This window comes from Zasmidium cellare (assembly GCF_010093935.1).
Source record: "Zasmidium cellare ATCC 36951 unplaced genomic scaffold M409scaffold_90, whole genome shotgun sequence".
NCBI classification, from domain to species: domain Eukaryota; kingdom Fungi; phylum Ascomycota; class Dothideomycetes; order Mycosphaerellales; family Mycosphaerellaceae; genus Zasmidium; species Zasmidium cellare.
This window is the reverse complement of record NW_022987034.1, coordinates 10,435-23,050: the sequence shown is the minus strand read 5'-3', so window position 1 is coordinate 23,050 and position 12,616 is coordinate 10,435. Positions and strand designations below refer to the sequence as shown.

General features: G+C 57.3%; 1 protein-coding gene across 1 annotated transcript; it reads left to right on the top strand.

The window, feature by feature from the left end:
• Positions 1-16: 16 nt before the first annotated feature.
• M409DRAFT_61661 (uncharacterized protein) lies at positions 17-10,192 on the top strand (the record flags this gene model as incomplete). The annotated part of the gene is made up of 1 exon (XM_033814831.1): positions 17-10,192. One exon carries the CDS (start codon positions 17-19, stop codon positions 10,190-10,192), a length of 10,176 nt encoding a protein of 3,391 aa, XP_033659324.1.
• Between the last annotated feature and the right edge of the window lie 2,424 nt (positions 10,193-12,616).

The window sequence follows — 12,616 nt, the reverse complement described above, 5'->3', positions numbered from 1 at the left end:
GAGTGTAGCTAAAGTTATGGAACTGCTCGCACGACTTCTCAAAGGGGAGACACCAACGGCCCCAGTACCGGTCTCGCGCTTTGTCGCCTACCTAGCTCGGCAGAACATCGAAGAGACGACAGCATTCTGGCGAAGGCACCTCCAAGACACTAACTGGGCACGATTTCCACCCCTACCGTCCACGCAGCACATCGTTCATCCGCGCGATGTACTACAGAGCCAACTTTCTGTTTCGCAGAGATCAGGCGTGGCAACAACGCCAACGGTTTTGCGCGCTGCTTGGGCCCTCCTAGTCGCCGCACGTACTGGCGCCAACGAGGCCGTTATTAGCGTTGCACTCTCTGGTCGAATGGCCGCCGTAGAAGGAATCACAGACCTCGTAGCACCGACTGTTACTACTGTACCCTTCCGTGTTCTAGCCTCACGGGATCAATCCGTACGTGGATTCCTTGCTAGCGTACACGATCAGGCTACTGAGATGATCCCCTATGAGCATACCGGCCTTCAAAATATTCGGCGCATGCTCCCCAATCTTGGACGAGATTTCGACCCCGGGCACAACTTTGTGGTTCAGCTAGCTGGAGAGGACGAATTAGCAACACCGACGTTCGACATGAACTTAGAGCGTGAAAATACCGCTTCGGACGCCTTTGATTCCTATCCGTTGACAATTGAGTGCACAGTAGACCAAACAACAGGTGGCGTACGTGTCGAATTTCGCTATGACCAGGCAGTGTTACCGTCAAGTGACGCGGAGCGCCTGCTTGCTCAATTCAATCATGTCGTGCAGCAGTTAGCGCACAACGCAGATGCGGACCTGCCACTGGGACGTCTTACAATGCTATCGGCAGACGATGAGGCACAGCTCTCCAGCTGGAATTCGGTAATGCCACCGCGAATAGAGCGCTGCATCCACGATCTGGTTCAGGAACAGATGATCGCACGCCCGGCAGCAATAGCGATTAGCGCCTGGGACGGCGAGATGACATATGGCGATTTGGACATCACAAGTCGTCATCTTGCCAAAACCCTAGTAAGGCAGGGGGTGGGCCCAGAAATAATGGTCGGGCTATGTATGGACAAGTCGAAGTGGGCAGTCGTGGCTATGATAGCTATCCTACGAGCCGGAGGTGCAGTGGTTCCTCTCGGGGTGCAACATCCAGTAGCTCGCATTGAGGGCATCCTCCAGGATACGTCGGCGCCGCTGGTCTTAGTCGATGGTGAACATAAGCTGAGGCTGGCAGCGCTCGCAAGCCATACGCCATTGCTCGCTGTTGATCAGTTCTTCGACAACGCCTCTACGGTCCAAGAGGCGTCATCTTTAACATCTGCCGAAACGTGCACATCCGTGCGGCCAGGAAACGTGGCATGGGTTATCTTCACCTCTGGAAGTACCGGCATGCCAAAGGGTGTCGTCCTCGAACACGCCGCCCTGACAACGAGCGTAGCTACACATGCGCGCTTCTTCTCTATGGGACAGAAGACCTGCTGCTTCCAATTTGCTGCCTACACATTCGATGTTAGCATATCCGACACACTCGCCACGCTTTTCTCCGGTGGCTGCCTGTGCATTCCGTCCGAGCACAACCGTATGAACGAGCTTGCATCCACCATACAAGGCTTCGAGGCCAACTATGCGAACCTCACGCCTACGGTGGTGAATCTCTTGTCCCCTGTCGACCACCCAACGCTTTCCACCCTAGTGGTAGGAGGAGAGGCCCTCGATCCTGGTATTATCGAGGACTGGGGTGGCAGTAGCCGAGTTATCAACTCTTATGGACCTTCGGAATGCGCCATCCTCAGCGCTTGTAGCCACGAGCTCAAGAAGAAGGAGGAGGCACCGATCGTGGGAAAGCCACTCGCCGGCGGGTTCTGGGTAGTAGACCCAGCTGACTTTGGTCGGCTGGTTCCACTTGGCGCGCCAGGCGAGCTGCTTATTGAGGGTCCACTGCTCTCTCGCGGTTATCTAAACGACGCCGACAAGACCGCGGCCTCCTTTGTAACGGACCCGGTCTTTGTGCATCAGCTTGGTCTTAGCCCTGGCCGTCGCATGTATCGGTCTGGAGATATCGTGCAGCAGAACACGGACGGCTCTTTAAAGTTCCTCGGCCGCCGCGACACGCAAGTTAAGATCCGCGGCCAGCGGGTGGAAATCGGTGAGATTGAATATCACCTTGTAAAGCAGACAGATGTGCAAGACGCGATCGTGCTTTATATGCGTCAAGGGCCCTTAGCAGGTCGTCTCGTTGCCATTGTGGTCTTGAATGACACGGCGACACCAGCTGATACCCAGGGCATCGCGCGTATCCCGAAAGAGCACGAACAGAGCGCCACAAGACGACTTCGGGAGGTGCAAGACAGAGTATCACAGCACGTAATGCACTATATGGTTCCTAATACGTGGATTCCATTGGCGGCCGTGCCGGTGAATGCGTCAGGGAAGACGGACCGGCTTGCACTCAGTCGCTGGGTGCAAGCATTACCGTCGGACGAGATCGCGGCCCTTACGAGCTCTACGGAGGCAGAAGAGGTCGATCAGTCGGGAGCGACGGAAGTCGAGCAAGAGCTCCGGCAGGTCTGGAGTGAAGTCCTCGGCGTACCACTACCTAGCGTGAAGTACTCGGCAAACTTCTTCAGCCTCGGCGGCGATTCCATTACGGCCATGCAGGTGGTCTCTGCCAGCCGGGCTAAGGGCATCTCGGTGACGGTGCGCACCGTCCTGGAGAGTCAGACTATCTCGAAACTAGCAGCTGCTGCACAGGTCGGCAAGGACGCGAGCTACATGGCGCGTATACCGAAGGGCGTTTTCGCGCTATCGCCTATCCAACAGATGTACTTTGACGACATGGCGGCGGATGGACTTCGCGCTGATGGAGAACGCCGCTTTAACCAAGGGGTCTCGCTCCGCATGACGAGACGGGTGGAGCTAGAGGAACTAGCTCATGCGCTCGACGCAGTGGTCACAAAGCACGCTATGCTCCGTGCTCGCTTCCAGCACAGCCAGGAGTATGGTTGGCAGCAGAGGATAGCGCAGGACGTTTCCGGCTCCTACCGCCTCCGTACACACACTGTCGCCGACACACAGTCTTCGCAACAGGTCGTTGCGCACTCGCAGGCCTCGCTTGACCTCGAGAACGGCCCAGTGTTTGCTGCCGACTTGATCGACCGGCCCAAACGGCAACTCCTCCACCTTGTTGCCCACCACCTAGTAATCGACTTAGTGTCGTGGCGTATCCTGGTCCGAGACATCGAAGAGGTCCTTATGCAGCGTACGCTACCAAACCCGAACAGCATGTCGTTCCCTATGTGGCTGGAGTGGCAGCGGAAATCGCTGAGCACTATCGGCTCGGCGGCGGAGACTCTGCCAGCATCGATACCGGTAGCCAATTGGGAGTACTGGGGGCTTGTCCCTTACCAGGACGTGTGGGCCAACCTCTCTACCGCTACGGCGAAGTGCGACCCTCACACGACCGACCTACTTTTTGGTCGTGCTAACGCTGCTCTGAACACCGAGCCCGTCGAGATTATGCTGGCCGCTCTCTTTGTATCCTTCCGCGAGGTCTTTGCTGATCGGCCGGTGCCTGCTATCTTCACCGAAGGGCACGGTCGAGAGGCTGCCGACGACGACGTAGACCTGTCAGACACGATCGGCTGGTTTACTACTATGACCCCGCTGCATGTACCAGTCGGAGCCGATGCTACCGCCGCTATAGACGTCCTTAGACAGACGAAGGATCAACGCCGGCGTATCCCTAGCCGCGGGACTCCCTACTTCGGGAGTCGCTTCCTCACCGATTCTGGACGAGACGCCTTTGCAGCCCACAGTCCAGCCGAGATCATCTTCAACTATACTGGACGCTTCCAGCAGGCAGAGCGCGACAACGCTTTGTTCCAAATCGACGAGGACGACGACGAGCGCGACGGTGTTAACAACGGTGATGCTTTAGCCCCCGACACAACCACGTCATCGCAGGCCGGTGGTCTGGTGCGAACTACCGCCGTGCTCGACGTCTCCGTTACGGTTGAGGCCGGTCAAGTGTGCATAGGCGTCCGATTCAGCCGCAACGCCCGCCACCAGTCGGCCATCCAGCAGTGGATCGCAGCGTATGGCAAGACCGTAAAGCGCCTCGTAGAAGAGCTGATTGTCACGGCGCCAGCGGCCACAGCTACCGACTTCCCGCTCGCACGTCTGTCCGACAGCGATATGGCGACGATCCAAGGGCAATACCTACCTCTTATGGACCTCTCTTCTACCGCTAACGTCGAGGACATCCTTCCCTGCTCGCCGATCCAGCAGGGTATCCTGCTGACCCAGCTCCAGTCGCCGTCGACGTACTGCATCCAACAGACCTGCCGCGTCGCGTCTTCGGACCCCGCACTCCCTGTCGACACGGAGAAGATCATAAGCGCTTGGCGCCAGGTCGTCGCGCGCCATTCGATCCTAAGGACCGTGCTGCTCGAGCCATTACCGGCGCAGGACAAGTTTATGCAGGTCGTCCTTAAACATGCTGATATCAGCATCGTTAAAGCAGACGGCGTCGACGACAGTGCTGCGATGGACTGGTTCGCTGCGCAAGCGGGGCTCGGCCTCTCCAACCTTCGCTGCCCGCCCCATCGTCTTACCATACTCACCACGACTTCGGATGAGGTCTACTGTCGCTTTGACGTGAGCCACGCCTTGGTCGATGCCTCGTCGCTTACGCTTATTATCCGCGATCTCATTGCCGCTTACGAGGGGACGTTGCCAGCTGAGGGTGGTTCGCGCTACAGCACCTACGTCGCCTTCCTGGAGGAGAAGTCGCCGCAGGAAGACCTCAAGTACTGGAAGACCCTACTTAGCAACGCCGAGCCGTGTCTCCTACCGCCGCAGGAGGCGACGCACAGCATTGCAGAGGCGCAGCTCGCCAAGGTCTCATCGCGGTTTGGCGATTTAGCCCCGCTCCAACGTTTCCGTGACGAACATAGCGTCACGGTGGCTAGCATCTGCCAGCTGGCTTGGGCGCTTGTGCTCGCGACCTGGACTGGATCGCACAACGTGAGCTTTGGCAATCTCTCCAGCGGCCGAGATACACCAATCGCTGGAGTAGAGGAATTAGTCGGGCCTATGATCAACATGCTCGTTAGCCACGTGGAAATAGACTGGAACGCAAAGGTGTCGGACGTAGCCCGTAAGCTCCAAGGCCAGTCCGCTGAGGCGTTTGAGCATCAGCGGACGTCGCTTGCTGCCCTACAGCACGAGCTCGGACTTTCGCGGAGCCAACCTCTTTTCAACACGACAATGTCGTACAAGAGGCAAGCCCCGGATAGCTCGGTGCAAGCAGCACTTACTGTTGAGGGCGTAGATTGGGAAGATCCCACCGAGTACGACATTACCGTCGGCATCGAAGCTGGAGTAGACGCGCTCGTGGTCAACCTACAGTATTCGACGGCAGTGCACTCGAGTGCAGCGGCTACGAGACTTGCGAATAGCCTGGTGCAAACCGTTCGTCTCATTTGTGAAAATGCAGATCAAGCACTCGGGCAGCTTAAACTTCTAGCGACAGAAGACAGTGCACAATTCTACAAGTGGAACTCGATTATACCACGTCGAGTCGAGTGCTGCGTACACGATCTTGTAAGGGAAACGATGGCTCAGCAGCCGGCGGCGACTGCGATCAGCTCGTGGGACGGGGAGATGAAATACGGCGAGCTGGACTACGCCAGCCGGCGCCTCGCTCACCACCTGACCAGCCACGGCGTTGGTCCGGAGATGCTAGTAGGCTTATGCATGGACAAATCGAAGTGGACAGTAGTGGCAATGCTGGCTATACTCCGTGCTGGCGGGGCCGTGGTTCCTCTCGGGGTACAGTATCCGCTGGCCCGTATCGAGATTCTCGTTCATGACACTGCCACACCACTGGTGCTTGTCGACCGCGGTCATGAAGAACGGCTAGCGGCACTCTCGGGCCAGACAACGCTGCTCGCTGTCGATACCTTTTTCGACGAGGCAGGTTCGAGTCTGGCAGAAACCGCCGCACTCTCCACCGAGGCTTGCACATCCGTGCGTCCCGAGCACACAGCATGGGTCATTTACACTTCGGGCAGCACTGGCAAGCCTAAGGGTGTGGTGCTCGAGCATGGTGCCCTGTCAACGAGTATCCTCGCTCATGGATCCGATTTCCCCATACAGCGCCATGACCGTGTGTCACAGTTTGCAGCATACACCTTCGACGTCGCCATTGGAGAGGTTATGACGACTCTATCCTACGGCGCCTGTATCTGTATTCCTTCTGAGGAAGATCGTGTGAACCGTCTCACAGCTTTCCTGGCCGAGTCGCAGACTACTGTAGCTGCCTTGACGCCGACCGTAGCAGCGCTAGTCCAGCCGCAAAACACGCCGACGGTACGAACGATGATACTAGTAGGTGAGGCTGTCCCGCGAAAGGTAGTGGAACAGTGGATAGAGCAGGCCACCGTCATCAACGCTTACGGACCCTCTGAATGCTCTATATGGACGACGGCGAAAAAGGTCAGGGACCCAGCAACGGCTTCGAATATTGGAAAGCCACTATCTGGGGGCTTCTGGGTGGTTCATCCCGACGACATCAATCGCCTGGTGCCCCTCGGAGCGCCGGGTGAGCTCCTGATCGAGGGTCCATTGCTCGCGCGCGGATACCTCAACGATACCGTCAAGACCGACGCAGCCTTTGTATCCGACCCTGCCTTTGTGAAGGAGCTAGGAATGACCAACGGTCGGCGTATGTACCGCACGGGAGACATAGTGCAGCAGCAAGCGGATGGCTCGCTCGTCTGCCTCGGCCGCCGCGACACGCAAGTTAAGATCCGAGGTCAGCGAGTGGAAATCGGCGAGGTTGAGCACAACATCGACAGACAGGCGGCCGTGGAAGAAGCAGTAGTGCTGTTCCCTCAGGAGGGCCCATGCGCGAACCAGCTGGTAGCGTGTGTGGTCCTGAGCGACACGGCCTCGTTCTCGCCAGCCCGGTCTGGGGCCGGTGGCGTGTGCGAACTGCCTCACGATGAATGGCACGCCGCAGCGCTGCAGTGCGGCGCCGTGCGCGACGTGGTGGCGCAGCACGTGATGCACTACATGGTGCCCAGCCAGTGGCTCCCGCTCGCCGCTCTGCCGGTCAACGCATCTGGCAAAACCGATCGGCGGGCGCTGACCGAGTGGCTGATGACGCTGACGGCGGAGACGCTCGCGATGCGCACGGGACAGGGGCAGGTGGATGACGAGGAGGTGGAGGAAGAGCTGGAGACGGAGACGCAGCATCGCCTACGAGAGGCTTGGAGTCAGGTGCTCGGCGTGCCCCAACGCCGCATTCGCCTTACGTCTTCCTTCGTCTCTCTGGGAGGAGATTCGATCACGGCCATGCAGCTGATATCGGCGTGCCGCGCCATGGGCCTCGCCGTGTCGGTGCGCGCCATTCTCCAGAGCCCCACGCTGGCGGCGCTGGCGCTCGAGACGCGCGTGGACTTGCAGTCGGCCGGCGACGAGTCGGCGGTGCCCGATGAGCCTTTCCCACTATCGCCGGTGCAGCGACAATTTTTCGGCGACGTGGCCGCCGATGATCTCCGGGCCGATGGCGATTTCCGGTTCAACCAGTCGGTGCACCTGAACGTCCGGCGGGCGGTGCAAGGTGCCGACCTCGCCCGCGCCCTCGACGCCGTGGTGGCCAAGCACGCCATGCTGCGCGCCCGCTTCCAGTACACCGCCGAGGCCGGGTGGCAGCAGAGGATCGAGACAGAGCTCGTGGGATCGTACCGGTTCCGCGCGCACCAGGCCCCTGACCGCGAGGCCCTGGCAGCCATTACCCTCGCCTCCCAGAGCAGCCTGGACCTCGCCCATGGACCCGTCTTCGCCGCCGACTTGATCACCACTCCCGACGCCCAAACGCTTTTCCTGACCGCCCACCACCTTGTCATCGATTTGGTGTCGTGGCGCATCCTGGTGCGAGACCTGACTGAGCTACTGACGAACGGGGTCTTGCCCCGCCGCCACGCCTTTTCCTTTCCGCGCTGGCTCGGACGGCAGCGCCGCTTGGCCAACGCTGCTGTCGCGGAGCCGTCCGCCTCGCTGCCGTACGACGTGCCGGCCGCGAGGTGGGACTACTGGGGCTTGAGCCCGGGAGAATATACCGTAGCCGATCTCACCGAAGTCCGGGCCGAACTCGACGAGGCCACGACCGCGCGACTATTTGGAGACGCCAACGCGCCGTTGCGCTCGGAGCCTGTGGAGCTCATGCTGGCCGCACTCTTCCACGCCTTTGCCCGAGTCTTCCCCGACCGCGCTGTCCCCGCTGTCTTCGTCGAAGGGCATGGGCGCGACTCGGACGAGACAAGCGACGCGGCGCTCGCCGCGGAGACTGTCGGCTGGTTCACGACCATGACACCGTTGGCAATCCCCGCCTCGGAGGAGTTGGGTCTGGTGGATACGCTACGTTGCACCAAGGACCGGCGACGTGCTTGGCCGGAGAACGGCGTGCGCTATTTCCGCGAACGCTTCCTGCGCAGCTCGTCGCTCGACCACTTCGCGTCGCATCGATCCATGGAGATCCTCTTCAACTACCTTGGACGATTCCAGCAGGTGGAGGGCGCGGCCGACGGTCTGTTTGCGCTAGATGCCGAGGCCACCGCGTCCGACGTGGGCTCCCGCACCCGTGTCCTCGCTCCAATCGACGTATCTGTTTCGGTTGAAGCCGGTCGGCTACAGACCAGCGTGCGAATCAGCGAGAAGTCCCGCCATTACGACTCGCTCCGACGCTGGACGAGGCAATACGGCGACTCCCTCCAACAACTCATTGTCGAATTGACCGCTACCAAACCTACATTGACTGCGAGCGACTTCCCTCTTGCACGATTGGGCGATGCAGATCTCGAGAGTCTCAACCGAACCGGGGTCTACGATGTGGGTGCTGACGATTGGGCCAACGTTCAGTCCATTCTCCCCACGACGGATGCCCAGAGGCGTTTCATCACTGCCAACACGTGCAAAGAACAAGCTCATTACGATTGGCTTACATTCGACGGCACGGGGGAGCTTGACTCTGTCCGCTTCTCTCGCGCTTGCTCAGAGCTAGTCGCGCAGATTGAATGTCTGAGGACGGTCTTCAAAAACGTGAACGACAGGCTACTTCAGATCGTCTTGCGGCAATCGACGCCCAAGGTGAAGGTGGTCACCAACGCCTCCAATCTCGACCACGCATTGGCGGAACTCCATGCAGACGCTCTCTCCCGACCAGTCGACATTCAAGAACCAATGTTCGAAGCAATGCTTATCGTCGATCGAAAGGCGAGTAAAAGTCGTGTCGTTTTCCGCCTCTCACACGCGCTGTTTGACGCGGCATCCCTGCCTCAAATCCTGGGCGCTTTTGCCTCGCTCATTGGGGGAGAACAAATGGCAAGCCCATCCATTGCCTTCCGAGAATACATGGAGGACGTCGTCAAGCATCAGCATGGATCCTCGGCCGTTCAATATTGGCGTCAGGCCCTTCAGCAGATGTCCATACCTCACATTGGACCGTCTCTGCCAAGAGGGCAGCTGTTCAGGATGCGTGAATCCGAGAGATCTGAAGTCCACATTCCCAAATCTTCTTACCAAGGCATCGCACTTTCGACGGTGGTCAAGACAGCGTGGTCGCTCACACTTATGCGTTCTAGCCAGTCGGTTGACGTCTCGTTCGCAGAAGTTGTGGCAGGACGCTCGACGGTGCAATCCACATCGGTGAACGCCCTTGGATGCTGCATCGCCTTCAAGCCTGTTCTTGTCAGTACCCGAGGGGATCAGAGTCTCCCAGATCTGCTCCGAGCCATGCAAGATCGTCAAGTCGCCGAGATGGCCTACGAAACGCTCGGCGAACACAGCGTGCTGGACGAGTGCACCGACCTGCCACCTGGCACGGACTTCTCCTCTGTCATCAACTATCAACACAAGGCAGAAGCGATATCGCTTCGATTGAGCGATGTGGAATTCACCGGCGTCGACCACGATCTTTCGCCGCCGTACGGTTTCATGGACGTCGAGCTCTACATTGCAGAATCTCCGGGGACGCTCGGCTTGCAGATGCGCTTTGCAGACCATGTCTCAGCCGACGCGGCCGAGAAGTTATTGGCGTCCCTGCGTCAAGCTATCGTTCTGTTGACGAGCTCAGCGGCAGGGGATATGACCGCGGAAGATCTCATTGACAAATTGTAGATGGTGTCTTTTTTCATATGTAGAGTTCAATAGCTATGTGCATTCTTACACAGCCACTCGCGCACACGATCTGTTTGGTATCCTTCATCGCCATGTATCGCGAACAGATGATCACGTTGTTCCATCGGCCCGCTGTCCTGTATACAATAGGACGGTGGACTGTCCTCCAGCCGATGATGTGTCGAGCCAATCATAACGGAACGGATCATGTTGCCCGGCTTGACGATCCGTGCGGAGCGCCAAAGGCCAATCACAGTCGACAGACACCTCGTCCCGACCCGCTTTCTCGGGAGGTTTGCTGCAACGCCTAGGACAACGTTGACTGCGGCCACTCCGCGTCCTGGGACTATCAACCTGCTTTAGAAGGTGTCTGGTAGTCTTTCGGTATTCAAAGCGCCGTCCATACGCAAGTTCTCCGCCTCCCATCAAGAACGTGGGCGAAAGTTTGGTAGTTACGGTTACGACTATAAATTCCATAGTATACCACCTACGAGGAATGCCCACTCTCCTAGAGGCGTTTGGCGGCGGGTTCAATGCAAATGTAGACTTCATCCCATTGAAGAGAGTGACCCGGCTCTTTTTTTGAGGAAGATTGGACAACTTTATGCTTTCTGACTTGTTGCTAACGTTGCTATCTCCTTCTCAGACCCAGCCTCCGAGAAAACGCAGTCGAGGCATACGGTGTGGGTGCTTGTTACTGAAGAGACTAGCAGCGGTGCTGTCCCTCCAGCGGGTAAGACAACTCGTGCCTAAGCGCAGTCGCTGCCTATGAAACACGATCACTACCCAAATTGCTCGTTGAAATGGCTTCAATTAGAGCCAACTTCGCGCTACACTCGCCTTACAGTCGCTTCATCTCTGGGAAGATCGCGCCCTTGCGATCACAGAGCTGGTCTCGCTCTCGCCTAACTGCGAGATTCGTGCCCCGTTGCAGCCAATCAGAGCCATGCAGCGACTTTGGGGCGTCTGCGCACGGATCATCTTCCCGGGCAGCACGATCCGTGCGCTAACCAATACTTGATGGGTTTCACATCAATACTTGATTTGGAGGTCTTGGCTCGAATTCTCGATGTTCTGAGTCGTCCCGATCGCAACTTTGATACGTCCCATCAATATCCAGTGGTACAGTACTAGGGCCTAATCATTTGTGGACCTGCCTACTGCTCTCGATTGATCTGAAGTGTTTCCACGCCGATACCGTTCTCGGGAATCCATTGTTTCCACTCTCTAGAATACTCCATCCACTTGATTGAGTACTCCTTAACGCCACGTCTTCGTGTCTCTCCTAGTATCTCCTCTACGTTCCATATTTCTTGTTCGTCTAGCAGTATCTCTAGCTGCTGATTTACTCGCTCCGTTTCTTGGCTAGTCGTATCGCTCTCGTGCAGGCAAACATGTACTGGATGGTAAGTGCGCAAATTGAATGACCGCTCTGGATCGCAATAGCCATTCGCCTGTTAATATGGTTGCTTATAGCATTGTTGGGCCTATCGTTGCGAGGTCGAGCTTCTTCCAGACAAGACGAAAGACTAGGGCAAGTGTCGGGACACGGCAACTCGCTGCCTCGCTTGTACCGCCTACATGTAGCTCAGCAGCCGTACTTGCGCGCGACAAACCAGTATGGCGGGGTCTACAGCGCTCGTGGTCCGTCCTTGTCCGAATGTGCGTGACAACAAAAGCGACACCGTAGAAATTGGTGGCAAATCACAGACCTCAACATCAGATAAAGACTGCTGAAAAAAACAGGGCCTGACAGGTTCGGAAATTTCCAGAAGAGCGAGGCAGCGATCCATTCGGTGAAGCACGAGGGTGCGTCCAAGGGCTTTTTCATCGTTTGTTTGTTTCTTTCATCAACGTGCTATATAAAAGTCAAGGACTATATAATATGGCTACTTTAGTAGCTGCCTTCTTGTTTTTTTTTTCCCTCCCTATTAATCCAATCTATTCTAAGAAATAAGTAGCAATGAATGCCTGTCTCGCCCTTGCGAGTATAGTTCAAAGAAGTGGTGGGTTCGAAAGAACTTTAGGTTTGAAATGGGTGTCGGGTCTGGAATGGGCGTTTAGTTCAAAATGGGTGTTGGGTTTGAAAAGGCGTTGGGTACGAAAAGGATGTTGGGTTCGAAGGGTTGTTGGGTTGGAAATTGAAACCACGTTCTGCTGACACGTCGCAGTCGGTTTGCTGATCGCATTGGCCTAATCAACTGACAAGATTGTCTCTAGTATAGTACGTACGGGCACTTTATGCGACAGGGCCAACCTGGCCTACTGGGGAGCAGACGGGCATGTCATGTACACATCGCCTTCAAAAACAGTTGTTCTATTTGGCCCGGGTTTATACTCGTCCCTTGTCGCCGCCAGCGGCAGACTGGCAAATTCAGCTACGAAATGCCCCGAAGGCCCATGGCCGCCAAATGGCCCGCCACC